The sequence below is a fragment of the Rhineura floridana genome, chromosome 20 (genome assembly GCF_030035675.1).
Source record: "Rhineura floridana isolate rRhiFlo1 chromosome 20, rRhiFlo1.hap2, whole genome shotgun sequence".
Classification (NCBI taxonomy): domain Eukaryota; kingdom Metazoa; phylum Chordata; class Lepidosauria; order Squamata; family Rhineuridae; genus Rhineura; species Rhineura floridana.
This window is the reverse complement of record NC_084499.1, coordinates 16,815,329-16,834,209: the sequence shown is the minus strand read 5'-3', so window position 1 is coordinate 16,834,209 and position 18,881 is coordinate 16,815,329. Positions and strand designations below refer to the sequence as shown.

Genomic DNA, 18,881 nt, shown 5'->3' with positions numbered 1-18,881 from the left:
GGTGGGTGGCCACATAAGTAATTACAGTGTGTCCTAGCAGTTTGCAGAAAAGGAAGAAACACAAGAAGGGGGAAATGGGGTGGAGAGGGACATGAGGCACAAAGCTCTGTTCAGAAATGAAGAGGCACCCTTGACAAAATACCCCCACAGCAGGTGGGGGGAACCTTTGTCCCTCCAGATGTTGCTGAACTACAACTCCCATCATCCCTGGTCATTCTGCATGGAGCTGATGGGAGTGGAGCTGACGATAGCTGGCAACATCTGGAAAGCCAAAGTTTCCCCACACCTGCCTTATGGCATCATACAGAGCCTGTACAATAGGAACATTGTACTGATTCAGGCAACTGGTCCATCTAGCCTGATAATATTGACACTAACCGGCAGCAGCTCTTCAGGCTTTCAAACTGGGTTCTCAGTTCTACCTGGAGATGCCAGGGGCTGAACCAGGGGAATTCCTGTCTGCAAAGCAGATGCTCTACCATTGAGCTACAGCCCTTCCCTATGTCATTTTTAAAGACAGAACAGCTAAATGTATGTCTACAATATCCTTACTTTTGGATTGTAAGCTTGCGGGCAGGGCCCGTTTTTAATTTTTGTACAGTGCCTAGCCATTTTAGGCATCATCAGATTTCACGACTGGAAAGGATTTAATCTGAACTCCCCAAAGTGTCACTACCAGCTTGTACTGGACTAAACGGAACAATGAATCTTACTGGTCAGGTTAGGAAGATCCTTCTCACCTTCTAAACAGAACAGCAAACAATCTGCCAATACCCATAGATAAGTTGAGGGTCTGTAATTCTGGGAGGGAAAAAATCTGAGTCAAGAGATCATTGTTTCTGTAACTGATGAGAGTCAAGCTGGCGATGCGTATTTTTGCTGACTTGTTGGAGAAGCGTCTCAAAAGTGCTCCTTCCTTGAATGCCTTCCTCAACTTCAAAGGTAGTCACCTTTAAACATTGCCCTCTTTCTGTTTGTCAGGTGGACAGCTCACGGGAGAAGGGCAGTGGGGGTGGGGGTGTAGCTAGGCCAAGTTGTGACATGTTGTACATTTGGCCACAATAAAGATATCACAGTGGACAAAGACTAACGAGGATTTGGATACAAGTCCCAGGTTAAGAGGCCTGTCAGGAAAGGCCACTACTTGTGAAATTGGAGAGCTGCTGCCAATCAGAGCAGGCAGCACTAGGATAAAATGAACTCTTGTTTGGAATCAGAACAAGAGAGCTTCAGAAGTTCCAATAATGATATGTTCAACTGATGCAAGTGTGTTGATCATGCAAGCGTGTGCTTGAGTGGAACTAAGTAGTATGTATTTCTAGTTGTAATTAGATTAATTTGAGTTTATTGCTACATAGGGGGACTGGGGATTTAATTTGAATTAATTTGTTTAATGGTGTAATTGATTTATGTATGGTGGTCAGGAAGTGAGGGTTTTCTTTCCCTTAATTGTCTATCATGTTACTTTAAATGGTTGAATTTATACTTCAGTTGATTTTAATTGGTAATGTCTTACTTCTTGGTGTTTACAGGATATTTTGTTTACCACGTTTATTATGAATTTTCCTTGTATTTTGTAGCCAATATTTATGTGCAATGTTTATTTGTATACTAAAGCAGATGCTCTATTTAGTGGTTGTGATTTACAGCATGTAGAAATCCACTGGTATTTTTCTATATTGGCTGTTTATTTAAGATATTTAAGCCTGTGTTGTAAAGTGCTTGGGTTTGCTTACATAAAAGTGGTAAATAAATTGTTCAAATAGATACATAAATCCCAATAATCCAGCTCAGCAGTACCCACAGCTTCTGTAAACCTGCAACAATTTTACTAACGTCCCTAAATAGGCCTGTGGGGCTGGGTGCTACCTCTCCCCCTCACAGCGCCTATTTCCCAGTTTCATAGTTGGCAGCTTTCCGCCCTTGCAACAGTCCCTCGGTAGATCAAAGTTTCCAAAGGGCAGCTTCCAATAGCATTGATGTGCAGCATCCCAACCCACTATGTATACCAGGAGGGTAATTATTAACTTCCAAAAGCCTCTCCGGCTTCACAGTCTCTCTTCTTCCAAGCCATCATCTTTAGGGACTATGAGAAGAGCCCATTATGCTAGAGGGGTCTCTGGTGGGGGCACCAGAAGCGAAAGGTGGAGTGGGTGGAACTAACCAGAGCCAAACCTACCTGCTTCCTCAATACACCATTTCCAGCAATTGAAGATTCTGTATGACCTGGGAATAAGGATTGCTGGCCTAGAAAGCCCCCTGCCTCAAACCTGGACACCTTTCCAAGTAACTCCGTAGACTACTCTAGCTTAAGAAAATCATAATTTTCGTTTGGAAACCTCAATCCAGACACAGGTAAATGACATTGCTGACACAGGACAGGAAGAGATATGCCACATGAAACAGGTGTGCAATGGGCACTTGCTAGCAACCTTCTGCCTGGCTCATTTGCTAGTTTTGTGACTGCTTTCTCACTGTAGGTCCGAAATTCAAGTCACTCCCAGTTCGGAGAATTCCACCAACATTGTATTGCCTTTGACCTACGATGACAAAAAATCACCCTTGCAGAGCAATGCAAGCCCTTTTGCATTATTACTGTGTACTCGTCAAGATTTCCCCCAACCTACTGCCGCATAGAGTAACTATGGGACACACCAGGGTGGGCAGAAGGTAGATTAAGACTGGGATCTACTGGTAAATCTCTGGGTGATCTGCAGTATTAAATCAGTAAAACAAATTTACAATCAGAAAAAAATAAGGTGGATTCTAAAAATATGTACCTCAGGTGTTACAGTGATGCTTTTAGGTACACTTCTATTTAAGGGGACCTTTTCATAACCTGTCTTTTCTGTTGCTATTAAAACAGATGCTTGCTTTATTTCAGATGGTAATTTTTTTAGTATTGGTTTTATGTAACCTACCTTGTGTACCTTTGAAAGAGGTGGCACATAAATAAAAAAAGATTCTAATAACCGTGGCTGTACTCCTGATCACTGCCAGCTCTCTTTTGTCCACTTGGCCTGTTGCAGGATGCGTGTCGGCCTCACTGTAGGCAAGAGGAAGGTCCAAAGCTCATTGGCTTTGCCTACAGAAGGTTCTAGGTTCAATCCCCAGCATCACCATCACCATAATAATCTCCAGGTACGGCTGGGAGAGACCCCTGCCGGAAACTCTGGAGAGCTGTAACCAGCGGCTGACAACACTGAGCTAGATGGACCAATGGTCTGATTCTGTATAGGGCCACATTCACACCAGACACTTATTCCACTATTATTCCACTTTAAACAGTCACGTCTTCCCTCAAAGAATCCTGGGAAGTGTAGTTTATTAAGGGTGCTGAAAGCTGTTAGAAAATTCCTGTTTCCCTCACAGAGCTACAATTCTCAGAGTTTTCTGGGAAAAGGAAATGACTGCTCAACCACTCTGACAAACTGTAAGTCTGTGAGGAGAATAGGAGTCTCCTAGCAACTCTCAGCACCTTTCACAAACTACACTTCCCATGATTCTTTGGGAGAAGCCATGACTGTTTAAAGTGGAATAAATATCTGGTATGAATGTGGTCTAGGTCAGCTATATTAAGGAATCTGTTTACAAAAGGCATTTTTGGACCTTTTGCTTTGATTTACAGCTGCTGGATATGTGTTATGCAAAGTGGCATGAATCACAAGTTAGTTTGCAAGAGAAAGCAAACAGCAATTGGGGGGGGAATACAAAAGAAGCCTCAGTTTGCCACAATAAAATTATTTCATCCGTGTGGCTCCATTCTGAAAACTATACTGCAGAGATAGCAAACCTGTGGCCCCCCAGAAGTTGTTGGGGACGACGGAGGTTGTAGTCCAACAACTGGCTATTCTGTTTGGGGCTGATGGGAGGAGGCTGCTGAAGGGCCTAGAGGTTCCCCATCCCTGCAACACTTCGAAGAAAACAATTTGCAAATGGTATAGGTTCTAGGTATGGAATTGTCAGTTACAAGAAACTGACCCTTAAGGCAAGATAGAACTTGATTTGGCTAACATAGCAGATTCTTTGTTCATTCACTCTCCACCCCAACAGCACAGCATTGGCTTTTAAGAAGTTTCATTGCCAAACACGGCTGCTGAAAATATGTGCAGACGTTTTAAGTGAGCCATACTGTACCTACCATGAAATATGTGCCTGGACAACTCTTTGGGGCCTGCCCTGTGTTTAAGCTCTGCTCCAGTCTTTCAGACATCTACCTTTAGTCAGCAGCCAAGATGCAATCACTCCTCCTGTTCCCTTCCCTATTTAAAATCACTCCCTTACACAAACCAGCTGCCACTTCCCTTTGGATTAGCAGAAAAATCCCACTGTAAGAGAGTTTCAGCTCAGTAACTGCAGTCACAGCAAGGAATGACCCGTTTGGTAGTATAAAGTACTTTTACCTTCCTGTTGTTCCACTTGAGGCAAAGAGCAGATGCGGTTCCCACGACACGTTCAGCAAGTTGGGAACAGACAGTTTTCTCACTCTGGTCCAGCTCAGCCTTGCTCCCAAACACCCACTTCGTGTTAGCTCCAACTCCTGGTGCTAGGATGATGGTGTCTGTTCACTGCCAGCAAAGAAGAAATTGGACCCTTTACTCAATGCCCCATGCAAGATCTCTAGAAACACAGGCAGCTACTTAGGAAAAGATGGAGCATTGCCCTCATGTTGATTTTAATGTTGTCCCCCTGTTCTCTTGATCTGGCAAAAACACAACCCAAAGTCAGATGGGTCGCATGTTGGGTGGAATCAAAAAGCTGGTGATGCAGAACACAAAACAGGGCAATGTGTTGTTGTTTCTGTGCAATGACTGTGGGTAACCTTTTGCCCTCCAGATGTCGCTGAACTCCAACTCCCCATCATCCCCAGTCATTGGCCATGCTTGCTAGGGCTGATGGGAGTTACAGCTGAACAACATCTGGAGGGCCAAAGGTTCTCCACACCTACTCTCAACACATCCAGGATTCAACAATCTTGCTTACTCCCCTCACCACCACAGCAAAGAGTCAGCCATGCTCTGGCAGGTGAGACAATCCCAAAGCTTTCTCCCAGCTCTGGAACTGCAGAGGGAGAGAAAGTTGTTTTAAATTGTTGTTCAGGATGTATTCTGAATTGTTGTAACCCCTCCCCCAGTACCTCAGGGTGAAGGGCATTTTATAAATATTACTATTCAGCACCCCTCTCCAGCACCAAACATGAGTAGAAAACTGCCATTTGTTTTAGCTCTGCACTTGCTGGGTGCAAACAGAGAATCAAAACAAACTTTTCCCTCCCCTCTCGGACTCTGAGCTAGAGGGAAATGATACAGAGGCAGACAGCACACCTTTGTCAAGGAACGTTTGTCCTTCAGCTCCCACAGAGCTCCAGAGATGACCCTGCTCCAGAGGGCATGCTGCATGTCCTAGTGACCACAAATTTTGAATTGGCCACCAAGGCCATACAAATTTTTACCAATTCCTGAAGACATTATGGGGGTGGGGAAGCCGTAATGCTTCTGTGCACTGACTCCTGGAACTCCCTTGAAGTGTGGGCTCCCAGCAGCAAACATTACTAGAATGGCATGTGGGAATGAGACATCTCTTGTTTACTGCAAGAATTAACTTCAAGCGATGATCCAGGAGCTGGACCATTTCCTGTGACGTGTATCAGGTCTTTATCTATTTATTAAATTTATATCCCACCCTTCCTTCCAGAAGGAGCCCAGGGCATCTAACAAAAACACTAGAAGCACTTTAAAACATCTTAAAAAACAAAAGATGTTAAAACAAATTAAAACAAAACATCTTTAAAAAAAACTTTAAATACATCTTAAAAAGCAATTCCAGCACAGACTCAGACTGGGATAAGGTCTCTATTTTAAAAGGCTCGCTGAAAGAAGTAGTTCTTCAGTGGATACCAAAAAGACAACAGAGATGGTGTCTGTGTAATATTTAAGGGATAGGGAATTCCAAAGGGTAGGTGTCACTAAACTAAAGGTCTGCTTCCAGTGTTGTGCAGAACAGACTTCCTGATAAGATGGTATCTGCAGGAGGCCCTCATCAGCAGAGTGCAGTGTGACTGGGTATATAAGGGATAAGACAATATTTCAGATATCCTGGTTCCAACCTGTATAGGGCTTTGTACACCAAAACCAGAACCCTGACATCATGCAAACTGCCTCTGTTTGGCTTCACCAACTCAATTTCCTCTTCAGCTATTTCTCAACTACCCAACACCTGTTAGGGTTTGAGACAGCCCAGAGAATTTGAATCAGCTATTTGTTTCTGATGAATCGCTTTTCGAAGACCCTATCAATAGGGAAAACTCAGGTGGCTTCTAAAACATCCGTTTCAACTCAGCTTTTGAGTAAGATTCTTATTACAGAAACTTTTTTTTTTAATAAAGTTGATCTTCAGAGTGGAAAAGCCTTCATAAAATCAGTTCTTAATTCTTTTGGGAAAATTGCCTGGCCAACTCTCCACACAAAGGCATTCTGAACCAGCAACAGAACCTGGACAACAGCCCAGAAAAGGAACCAGAGGCACAAAAGAGCATAGCTAAGGACTGATTTCCCAAAGTGCAACAGAATAAATTAGGCTACACCTGCAGAAAAGTTTCCAACTCCTTAGTAGTCACAGCATCACTCAGGGCTGAGAAACATCCTCCAGAGGTTCAATTCATTTTATTTTTAGTTGTTTAATAATGTTTTAACTGTATTGGATGTTTATATGTTGTGCACCGCCCAGAGAGCTTCGGCTATGGGGCGGTATAAAAATCTAATTAATAAATAAATTAATAAATGTGCCGACTTAACACTTCTTGGCAGCTGGGAAACCAAATGCACGGAATGCTTTATATACCTTTGCCTGGCAGCCTATCCAGGAAACGACAAGCAGACATGCCGCTTCTAAAATGGATGTGGAAAAATATTATGAAGCCACACATGCCACTCCTATCCAATATAGGTTTATTGATTTATTTTGAGCCTGCTTGTCTTCTAAGTCAGCAAACATCAACAACAAAAAAGAGACTTCTTCAGTGGCCTGGCACTCAAAGTTTGGGACATAAATGAACCAAAGACTTATGAAGGTGGTTTACACCACTTCCTAGAATGGCACTTCGACAGGGCTGTGGATCACAGATATACACACATCCCCCTCTTCCTGCAACATTCGTCTCTACTAATACACCAAGCTCTATTCTCATTCTCTACCACTGCTCTCCTCTCTCGTGTAACCGGAACCTCCATCCCATCCCAATCTTATTTTCAACTTTCATTATGAACAAATGGCAAAAACTCCATCATTCATTTTCAGTCTCCAGCTTTGGCTGTATTCTCTTGCCCTTCCTCCATGCCCCCCCCCACTTCTTTCCCTTGACCCAACTCGCTTTCCTTTGTCACATATTCCATGGAGCCCCCCACCTCCCCCCATTCTTGGTATATCCTACCTTAACTTCACACCTCAGCTCCATTCTTCTCACCTTTCCGCACTCCCCCACATCTTCCAACTCCACATCCCAGCCTTCATTCTACCTGGCCATCTGCTGTAACCTTTTCAGTACCTGCTGAAGACTTTTTTTTTTAGGCAAGCCTATCCAGACATGTAGAAATTGACATATGTTCCAATCTCTTTTTTAGCTTACCATTAACTTATATTTTTAATGTTTTCAAATACTTGCTTTTAACTGTCTTTGGTCAATTTAAAGTTGTTGGGGTTTTTTGTAAGCTGCTTAGGGGGTTGTAAGCCTATTATGATCAAGCAGTACATAAGTGTACAATAAATGTGTCAAAAGCAACCCACATGCTAAAAATAAAGAGAACAAAGACAATCAGGTGAAGATAGCTGCAAAGAAAAACTAAAATGCTCATCCGAGTATTACCCATTACCATGTCTCACCTAGAGATGTGAAGGACCAGAAAAAATGGTGGGGGAAACTTTTGTCCCCCCCCGTTTTTTTTTCTGGAAAAATTGGAATAAAAACAGTCCTCCCTCCGCCAAAAACCTGTTTTTCCACCAGGCCTTCACATTTCTAGTCCAACCTCCCAGGCTCTCGCCCCCCCCCAACATCCCTCTTCGCTTGCTCCCATCTAGTCACTCCTCTGCCTTCCCTCACATAGGGTTGCATCATGAGCCCCCCCTTCTCATCCCCTATCCAGGCTCCCTCCTCTTCTTTGGTTCTTAAAGACTCTCTCCCCTTCCTATCCTTGTTCTCCTTTGTCCCCCCCCCCACATTTATTACTATTATTTTTATGGGTTCCATCCAACTAAGTTCTATTCAGAGCAGAGCCCCATAAAGATCAAATGGCCCTACTCTGAGTAGAGACTAACACAGCCATGAGGCTTCCTGGGTGACCTTGGGCCAGTCACTGCCTCTCAGCCTCAGAGGAAGGCAATGCTAAACCCCCTCTGAATACCGCTTACCATGAAAACCCCATTCATAGGGTCGCCATAAGTCGGAACCGACCTGAAGGCAGTCCATTTCCATTTTTGCATCAGCCACTGGCTTTTGCAATTAGAACACAAATTAGATAAATAGATAGAGGTGCTTCAAAGCGACTTGCACAATAAACATAAAAAAAGACGAGACCTTAAGATCAAATCTGAAAAAAAACCGAAAATAAACAACAACAAAGCACTTTGGATGAACGGCGGGTAATAAATTCTAGCAATAATAATAACATGCTCATCCGAGTGTTATTACTGCTTCCCACCTCCCAGGCTCTCGCCTACAGCTCACGTCCCGCTTTTCCCACTCTCGCCCGTCTGCCTTTCTCTCAGAATCTCGCCCTTCCTCAGTCCCCCTTTTTGCCCCCTCGGCCCCTTTTTATCCCCATCCCAACCCCGTCTTCTCCCTCATTCACCACACCCGTGCCCCGTTATTCCGGCGTAATAACCACCCATCTATCCACTCACTCGCCACTTCTCCTCAGCCTTCCCCTCTACCAGCGTGTCTCCCTCGTCCTCCTCCGACGTGTCCCTTCTTCGCCTGGTAAGCTCCGCTACTCCTCACTGGCCAAAGAGAGCGTTACATACCCGCCCCGAACCACCTCCTTCCCGAAAGATTTAGCTCTAATTGGTTGGTTGGTTGGTTGGTCGGTCCGTCCATCTACTCACTCACTCTCTCTCGCCTCCCTTGCGAAATTTAGAGCTCCGCCCCTAATCCTAAGGCCAGGCGCGCAGCTCGCGATTGGTTCCCGGGGCGCCGCTCAAAGGAGAAGCGTTCTCTCGCGCCTCCTGACACGTTTTTCTCTGTGAGGAAGATTGGGCTGCCCGGCAGCCGGTAGCCGTCACGTGTTTTTCAAGACGCCGCCGGCCGCTGCCGCTCCACAACTTCGCTTCCTGTTTGGGCGGAGCGGCTTTACGACACTGCCGTGAAGCTGCACACCCCCTCCGCCGCGCTTGGCGGCTCTGCCTCCTGGTTGGGTGTCCACGGAGGGGCGCGCGCGACGGCGGGCGAGCGACGATGTTCGGGGTCGCCGAAGAGGATGACGCGGACTTCCTGACTCCGACGGGAGGGTGAGAGAATACAGCAGCGTCCCCGCCGTAGAGGGACCAAAGATTCTTGGGGGAGGGGTGGAACCGGAAGGGGAAGTGGTGGTACTTCCGTCCACTTGCCCAGACTTTTGGGATGTGCTTGGGCCGGCCTAGAATATGTCTCTAGTCACTCATTCCCTGTCAAGTGGTTGTTTTTCTTTAGGGAAAGGTACAGTGCTTATTAAGAATGCACCTGAACATGTGCAGAGCGTCTCTCTCACACCCTCTCAACGAATTTTTTTTATTGTTGTGCTTATATTCCAACTTTCCCTCCAAGGAGCTCAAGGTGGCACACGTGGTTTCTTCTCTCCATTTTATCCTCACAACAACCTTGTGAGGTGGGATAGGCTGAGAGGCAGTGACTGACCCCCAAGGTGTCTCAGTGAGCTTCATGGTCGAGTGGGGATTTGAATCTTGGTTATAGTACGTCACTCTAATCTTTACACCACACTGGCAAACACTGAGTGTTGTGGGATTCCAAGGAGGCCTGCATTCACTTCTCTGGTCGGCTGGGTGGCTTTGGGCCAGTAAGACACTCACTCTCAGCTTAACCTGCCTAGCAGAGTTGTTGAGAGCATAAAATGGGGGAGAGAGAAGATTATGGCTTGTCTTCAACTAAATTCTACTCAGAGTAGACCAGTTGATATTAAAAGACCTGAGTCAGTCATGCCCATCAGTTTCAATGAATCTACTCTGAGTAGGATTTAACATGGGAGATAGCGTCTAAGTGGAAGAGCCAGCTAAAGATATTATTAACACTGTCAATGCACATTGGGGATGAGCTGTAGTTCACTGGTAGAGCATCTGCCTTTAAACGCAGAAGGTTCCAAGTTCACTCCCTGGTGTCTCCAGGTAGAGCTTTGAAAGGCACCCCCCACCTGCAACCGTGGAGAGCTGCTGTCAGTCAATATAGACAATATTTAATATTCTGGAATGGGATGGGCATCGCCACATAGGAGGAATGCAAGGAGGATATAAGCCAGAAATGAGGAACATGTGGCTGGACTCCAACTCCCATTAGTCCCTGCTAGCATGGCTAATGGTCAGAGACAGTAGAAGTTGTAGTCCCTCAGCCATGAAGTTCACTGGGTGCCCTTGGGCCAGTCGCAGTCTCTCAGCCTAATCTACCTCGTAGGGTTGTTGTGAGGATAAAATGGGGAACAGGAGAACCATGTACGTCACCTTGAGCTGGAGGAAAGGTGGGGTATAAATGTAACCGTAAATACATAAATAAAACATCTGGAAGGCCACAGGTTTCCCCATCGCTGACATAAGCAGACGTTATGTTGTTGTAGAGAGCCTTCTTGCTTTTGCTAAGCTGCTGCCTTAATACTCCCTAAGGCTGCTGGTGGTCAGGAGGGTGATTGTTTGGACTCCTGAGTGAGTGTTGCAAGGATACAGCGAGATAAGCAAGCAGGGAACTCGAATTGTGCAAGGGAAGAGCTTGGTCGCATTTGGAGAAGTTGTGGGTGTGTGTGGAGTGATTAGATTGGTGTTGCTGCAATATCTGAGGAATCATTTTAAAAAAATAAAAGTTAACCAACACTGCATCATCATTGGCACTGTTTGAAAAACAGGGAAGGTCCCCAAATCTGTGTTGAGTAAAGAGCAGCTGGCTGCAGTTCACAGCTTGGGAAGGATTCTCGGGGGTGGGTAGGAGGGAGGGGAACAGGAATATAAAGGGGTCCAGAAGGGAAAATGCTATGAGGAAATCTTAATGTAGGGACTTGGTGAATTCCATGATTGCACCACCATGAGCAGAGCTTCGTTCCTGGCACAGAGCTGAGAATCCTGACAATCTCAGCTTTTTCCTATGGGAGGTTTCTCTTGGGGCATCTTCTTCTGTTAAAAAAAACCACAAACAAGTTTCTGGCCCTTAAGTTGGGGTAGTCAACGTGGTGCCTTCCAGGTGATGTTGGACTCCAACTCCCATCAGTCCCAGCCAGCATAGCCAATGGTAAGGAATTATGGAAGCTGAAGTCTAGCAACATCTGTATTGTTTTGTTTGTTTGGCTTATGGATCATGGCATGTTAAGGAGCAAGACAGAGTTTGGAAGCAGCACTAAGCTAGCCCCTTACGGATGTGTTTTTTTTTTAACCAGGGGAAGAGCAAAGCCAGAACAGTTAGGCTCTATACTAACTATTAAGGCCTTTTTCCTTGTTTACATTTAACATGCCAATGTTGTGGCACACAAATCCTTTAATTTAGGGTTAGGGAATCTCAGGCCCAGGGGGTGAATGTGGCTGTCTTCGGGCTACACCCCTTACCAGCCTTGCTCTGTACTCTCCTTGGCTGCTTTTGCCTGGCTGGGATGTGTCCTTGAGCTATGATAATGCCTCTTGCTCACCTGGACAGAGGATGAAGAGACATATGTGTATAGAAGCCTCTGATTTTGTCTTGTGGGAATGAAGCCTCCTGTGCAAAGATAAGAGTCGCAGAGATAAGCGTTGCACGCTTTAGCCTATGGCTGCGCCCACCATTGACCTGTGCCCACTGGAAGGTTCCTTTGTCTGGAAAGGTTTCCCTACCCGGAACGTAAGAAGGCATCATTTGCCGTTTTGCCTCATATTTGTCGCATGCACCACTGTTTCCGTTCTGCTGCAGTTCATAATCCACATTATTTGTCTTGCTGTCTGCTGTGGGGAAATTAGGTTGTCAATGTGTTTGTTGTACCACCTCATTCATTTCAGCTCAAAGGAAACATAATGCAAAGGAAGGGACAGGAAATGTAGTCAGTTATGTATCATTTGCAGGCTGAAAGCAACAATGGGAGCAAATGCTAATCATATTCACTGGATTGATTTCCCTTCCAGACGTGGGATGAATAAGCAAACACCAGCAATTTCCACTCCCGTTTCTGATGGGAGTTCTCCGAATCCTTCATCCCTTCCCTTGCTTTAATTAGAGAGGCCACAGGAATGGGGCCTGTGAGATCCTTTTAGATTCCAGGATATCCTGTCTTGCGGCTATTTTGGGGGCGCTGCCAGCTCTGATTCTTATTTATTTATTTAGACTATTTCTATACCACTTAATATATAAAAATATCTCTAAATATTCTGTATTACGTCCTCTTTTTTTCTTGCCTCCGCCTCCCCCACCAATATGAAGCCGAGTAGGCATATATGAGGCCCACGTGACGGAGTGACTCGTGAGCTTGCAAGCCAGAGCCAGGATGTGTCATGGCAAAAATATCACTCTTCGCAGAAGAAGAGAGAGAGAGGAGTCTAGCTCACAAACCCCCTTCCTCTTATTTATTTGTTTGTTTCATTTAGATCCCTACCTTTCCTCCAAGGAACTCAAGGTGGCGTACAAATGTGGCTCTCCCCCTCCTGATTTTATCCTCGCAGCAATCCTGCGAGGTAGGTTAGGCTGAGAGACAAGCGACTGTGGCCCAAGGTCACCCAACAAGCTTCATGGCCAAGCAGGGATTCGAACCCTGGTCTCTCTCTCAGGTCCCAGTCCGGCACTCAAGCCAGGACCCCACACTGGCTCTCTTGCTTCACCCACCCCCAACCATGGAACTGTGTTTTCTCTGTGGCCAGAATCCCAACAAGAGCTGCTTCGGGATTATACAGAAGAGTGTTCTCTCTCTGTCTGTCTCTCGCAAGGTCATACCTTAATTCCAGAGGGTTGCAATTGTGCAAAGGCAGAGTTGCCTTTGGAAATCCTAGCTGTTTAGTCCTCCTTTCCCCACCCCTCCCCCACCCTCACTCTGCTGATGCTCCAGAATGGAAAAGGGTGGATGTGAGATCACACTTGAGAAAGCAGCAGTGAAGGTTGAATGGGTGGGAACGACAGGAGAACTAAGCAGTGAGCTGGTGGGGGGGCACTTGAACAGCGATGTCGGACCCATGGCAGACAGAATACCTTTGGCAGGAAGCCCATGGGTTTGTTTCTTTTTTTGGGGTGCTCTTGAGCATTTTAAAAACTGCACCAGGATATTTTTGGTTGCTCTTTAACGTAGCACAGAGTTCATTGGTTGGGACTGAGACTCGAAATGTAATGTTTTGAAGACGTATTGGTTTTTCCAGGTCGGTTTGTTCTTAAACGTTTATTGCAAAGAGGTTGGATAGAATGTGAGTGGCGAGTTTCCTGAGCCCAAAAATGAATGGAAACGAGGTGCTTCTGAATGTTCAGGAGAAAACCCTTGCTCAGCAGTGTCCTCGCCCTCGCCCCCCCCCCCCCCGGACCTTTCTGGAGTTTTTCTGCATGGGGAAAGCTAACACGCAAAGCCAGGTTTTCTATCTGTGCAAAGACTGGGACATTTTGGGGCTGGGGAGTAGGTCCTGTACAATCTATGATTTGGAAATGGTCTTTGCTTCCAGCTTTGTAAATGGAGAGCTTGGGACAAAAAGAGAGGAAAAACACAGGGCTGTATCTAACTATAGAGTAGACCCATTGGAATTTATGGACCTAAGTCATGTGCATCATTTTCAGTGGATCTGTTGTAAGTAGGACTAGCATTGGAGACAACCCTTTACTGTATTTAACACTTGAGCTGTGAATTTTGAACAGCTGAACAGAAAGAATAATAGTTTGCGGCACAGTGGGTTAATGTATAAGGAATGTTTTGCCAGCCCCTCCTTCTAAGCCAGTACATTTATTTTGTTCAGTCAAAATACCGATTTATTTTGTTAACAGTTAATATCCATTCTTCCTTCAGGGACCTTAGGGCAGTGTAGATGGGATTCCCTCCCGCCATTCACAGCACTCCTGTGAGGTAGGTTAGGCGTAGAGAGATTGGGCCAAATGCTTTTCAGCAAGCATCATGGCTGAGTGGGGAGGTCAACACTCCAACCACTGTACCACGCTACCTGAAAAAGAAGTATCGCCCCCTATTATGGTATGACCTCCTGGTCTGCAATGAAACAGTAGCATCCCTGCATTTTTCTGTACATGTTCCGTTGTCTCTGTCTTCTCCCTCCCCCCCCGTATGAAGTGAACAAATGCTTTTCTCTCCACACAGGAGCAGGCTGGCCTCTCTCTTTGGATTGGATCAGACAGCTACAGGCACTGGAAATGAATTTTTCCAGTACACGCCACCCAAGCAGCCTAAAAAAGGTCAACCAGCTACTGGTAAGTAAACCGTTCTTAGCCCTTGAGAAGAGTTCTGTTCTGCTGGATCAGGCCAGCGGCCCAACTAGGTCAGCATCCTGTTGTCGCAGTGGACCACCAGATGCCTATAGGAAGCCTGAGTGCAACAGCACTCTCCTCACTTGTGATTCCTCGCAATTGGTATTCAGAGACATACTGCCTCCGACTGTGGAAGAGCCCCTCTGCTTCAGGCGAAAGGGGGCCATTCCCGCCCAGCCTCCTCACAGTGGCCAGCCAGATGCCCATTATAAGAATCCTGCAAGCAGGACCTGAGTGCAATGGCGCTGTCTCCACTTGTGGTTCCCAGCAACTGGTATCCAGAGGCTGACTGCCTCCGGCAGCGTTGGTCGCTCTTTCATGCTAGTGCCAGAAACAGTCAGCAGCAATCCTTTTTTCAGTGAGTGCTGTGCAGATATGCTAAGGGCCTGCTCTGTCTTGTCTAGCTGCTGGGACTGTTGGTATGAAAGCAGAGCAGGACAGAGATGGAGGAGAGAAGAAGCACCTTCTCCCCATCCCCGCCCCGAGGCCAATTACAGAACATGAACTTTTCAAAAAAAGTGGGAATGCTTTTATGAAATATCTTTCTCTTCTGTTTGTATATGTTAATTGCACTGGGGGGGGTGGATGGTCCTTCCTGAATCTTTTTCTCTCTCTAGGCAAATGAGTGCTCTCCTCCGTCTCTGCCTGAAGCCTGTGTACTGGGCAGAAACTGAGCAAGGGTTGGCTGCAACCAAGTTCTGCCACTGCTTTCAGTGGCTAGAAAAAAGGGCAGGGATGGGCAGCCTGTGGCCTAAGGGCCACAAGCACCCTTGGCCAAATTTCATGTTGGTGGCGAGGAGGGAGAAAATTGGGGAGAGAGAGAGAGAAAAGGGGTGGGCAAGAAAAGCAGTGCCCCACCCCTCAGTGGCTTCAGCCCCCAACGAATTGCACCCAAAGGAATGCAGTCCTTGACAGAAATAAGGTTCCCCACCCCTCAGCTAGGAGAAAAATCATCACACCAGCAGTTAACATCCTGGTCCAGGCACTGTCAGTAATTCCAAGCTAGATGGACCAATGGTCTGCCTCGATTGAAGACAGCTTCCTTTTCCCCCATTAATCTGAGCAACTGGTTTGGTCCCAAGGCAAGGGCGCTCTCTTGGGCTGCTGCTTGCAAGCCAATTCTGAATGTGTGGTGGAGGTGCTTACCCCTTGCTGTGTGCTGCTTCAGCTGCAGGTCCACCAACCCAGAAGCTGCCTGCTCCTGCGCCCACTTCAGGAGCGCCGTCTGTCTTCATCGCTACAGCGGTTCATGCGTATCGCTTGTGAGTACTACAGCGGGGGAACGATGGTGTCCTTGTGGCTCGAATTGCTGGTTTGGCGTCTCCTTCCTCGTAATTGTGGGGTGGGGGGGGCTTACTTGGTCTAGCCTGGTCTGCTGTGTCCAGCAGATGCATGCTCAGGAAGAGATGGAACTGAAACAGTGGAGGCTGGTCTGTTAGGGCTAATGGGACCCCACCCCACCATCTTCAGTCGGCCTCCAGCCAGCTCTGACTGCTTGCCTTCTGACTTGCATCCAGCCCCGGGGGTAGCAGCCCCGGCTGTCGGCTTCCTCCTCCTCCTCCTTCGTCTTGGTATTAAGAAGGGGGAGGACGGGGAACAAAACTAGAGTTAGTTGGCTGTGGCTCCATCTACTGTTTGGGCTCCACTGCCTTCCACCCCGCCTGCCACCACCAACCTGAAATGAGGCTGGCTGCAAAGCAAAAACTAGTGTTCTAAGCGGCAGAGAGAGACCTTTTGCTGGCAGTTCCTTTCAGCAAGCCGCGGACGCTTAAGGCGAGGGTGGGGGAGCCTGCAGGCCTCCCGGAGTTGCTGGACGACGGCCCCATGCCCCGTCATCCCTGACCATTGGCCAAGCTGGCTGCTGGGAGTTAGGAGTCGGGCAGTGTCTGGGAGGGCCACAGGCTCTCTCCATCCTAGACATAGCCAGTCTCTGTAAAGAGCTGCAGAGTGCAACGCTTGGGTTGCGATGGTGGTGAAGGCTTTAGTAAAAGTGTCTGGGGAGCTAAGAGGCTTTCTCCTCTTGTTCCAGCGCTAACGGGCAATACGTGAAACAGGGCAAATACGGCGCGGCCGTGGTGGGGACCCATGCGACCAGAAAGGTAAGAGAAGGTGCGGTGTGTTGGGCTAGCCCAGCTTTTTGTTGACCTGGTGCCCTCCCGATGCTTCGGACTACAGCTCCCATCAGCCCCAGCCGGAGCTGTAGTCCGAAGCATCGGGAAGGCACCAGGTCGACCAAAGGCTGGGCTAGGCGAATGCTTCTTTTCTTTGCATCCTGGCATCTCGACCGTGTCTTGCCGAGAGCGAATTGGAGGTGCCGTTTCAGCACCTGCTGTTCTTGACATAACGCGGATAGCAGTTCCGGTTTTTTGGTCTTCCCTCTTCCCCACTGCGAACACTTTTGTAGAGAAAGGCCAGAACTCGGTGGTAGGGCACCTGCTTTGCGAGCAGACAGTCCCAGGTTCAATTCCCAGCGTCTCCAGGTTGCGCTGGGAGAGAGCCTGTCAGAAATCCCAGAGAGCCGCTGCCAGTCAGAGTAGACAACAGTGAGTTAGATGGACCGGTGTTTATACTAAGGCAGCTTGCTCATGTTCCTAACTTTGGGGAAGTATTTGCAGTGAGGAACAGCCAGAGCTTAGTGTTCAGGCACTTGCAGCGCAAGCTGGAGGCCCCAGGTTCAGTCCCCACCGTTGTCTGATTCGAATCATGAGGACTAGAGCTTTGCTTTATTTTTAGATGAAGGGCAATAATTCATTGACAGAGCATCTGCTTGGCATGTGGAAGGTCCCAGACTCAGTCCCCGGCATCTCCTGGAGGGGCTGAGAGAGACCCCTGCCTGAAGCCCTGGGGAGCCACTGCCAGTCAGTGTAGACAGTTCTGAGCTAGACGGACCAGTGGTCTGGTTCAGTAAAAGGCAGCTTCCTATGTTTCTACAGGGGCTTACAAGTGAAAGATGAAACAGATCAGAAACATGATGCATTTTTCCAGTACCTGCCTTTCACAGCCCAATCAGCTAAACTGAATGATCAGTATTTTATTTTAACCCACTTTTATACAGAAGTGTCCACAGTAAAAGATAAAATACATCAGAAAAATTCATCTGTTTTTCCCAAGAAGCCACTGAAGCAATCGCCTGCTCCCAGTGCCCTAGTGTATCTAAGCCAAAGCACATGTGATTGAAACAATTCCTGTGATTAACAAATTGGACTAGTTTGTATGTAATCTGACGTTCGGCTGTTAGCATGCCGGTTTTACCATTGCCACAGAAACTCTACCTAGCTCCAGGTGTTTTTGGACAGCCAGTTCCATAGTTTTCCATTCATCTCTCTCTTTTTCTTTCTCTTTCTCTCCTTCCTTCCATCTTTTGTGGAATCCAGTACGGAATCCTCCTTTATATCAACCAGCAGCAGCAGATCACAGCCGCCAGGATCCATTCGGGGTTCACACTCACGGTAAGCCTTGGCAGTAACCTGAAAGAACCATGGCATGATCTGAGAGTACAGGGTACAGCTCCCTTGCTGAAGCTAAGGAGGTCTAGGCCTAGTCAGTGTCTGGATGGGAGACCATCTGGGGATCCCATGAACACTGCTGTGAGCTCTCTCGCATAAGGATATAAATCAGATGTCGCAATGTGTTTTTCGGTTTTAGCGGGTTTTAATGTAAGTCACTTTGGGTTACTTCTGTGAAAAAAACAATGATCAAGTATAAAAATAATGCCTGCAGAAGGTCAGCAAGAGTAACTATTTAAAAAATAAAAAATGGAACTTATTGTAAATCTACAAAGTTCCTCTCAGAACTTTAGAATAAATGGGCCTTAGTTAATCATCTGCATTAATTTCAGTGGGTCTACTCTGAATAGGACTAACATTGTAATTTATATAATGGGTTGTATTCAATTGTTAGAGCTCTTACGTGGAGTTAGCACCTGGTTGGCCGCTGTGTGAACAGGATGCTGGACTAGATGGGCCACTGGCCTGATCCAGCAGGCTCTTCTTATGTTCTTATGTTCTGAACAAAACAAAGTAGATGAAATGCTGCCCGCTATCCTACTATAAATAATTTCACTTAGGGTATCTCCTCCCATCCTTTGACATTTTTCAATTTCTAAAACGTGACATGCTTTGTTGATTTTCAGTGAATGACCACATCTTACTTTTTCCTAAATGAATAGGTTTCTTTCTTCCTCTTCAACATCATCAATCTGCTTTTTTAAAAAAATGAAAGGTTGTATTTA

At 46.6% G+C, this 18,881-nt stretch overlaps 2 protein-coding genes across 10 annotated transcripts in view; one reads left to right on the top strand and one right to left on the bottom strand.

The window, feature by feature from the left end:
* Positions 1 to 9,395, bottom strand: part of SLC31A1 (solute carrier family 31 member 1) — a 31,321-nt gene extending 21,926 nt beyond the window's left edge. For 3 of the 8 annotated variants that reach the window (XR_009759761.1, XM_061604166.1, XM_061604170.1), the window contains exons 1-2: positions 8,896 to 9,004; positions 4,404 to 4,568 (exon numbers count right to left, since the gene is read on the bottom strand). The gene's annotated coding sequence lies outside the window, so the exon portion shown is untranslated. The other 5 variants (XM_061604167.1, XM_061604171.1, XM_061604172.1 and 2 more) reach the window with 5 other exon arrangements.
* Positions 9,172 to 18,881, top strand: part of FKBP15 (FKBP prolyl isomerase family member 15) — a 65,831-nt gene continuing 56,121 nt past the window's right edge. The window contains exons 1-5 of one of the 2 annotated variants that reach the window (XM_061604157.1): positions 9,172 to 9,498; positions 14,484 to 14,593; positions 15,819 to 15,912; positions 16,680 to 16,749; positions 18,025 to 18,099. In XM_061604157.1, the coding sequence (XP_061460141.1) occupies positions 9,446 to 9,498; positions 14,484 to 14,593; positions 15,819 to 15,912; positions 16,680 to 16,749; positions 18,025 to 18,099 (402 nt within the window). In that variant the 5' untranslated portion in view covers positions 9,172 to 9,445. The remainder of the gene's footprint in view (positions 9,499 to 14,483; positions 14,594 to 15,818; positions 15,913 to 16,679; positions 16,750 to 18,024; positions 18,100 to 18,881) is intronic. The other variant, XM_061604158.1, reaches the window with a different exon arrangement.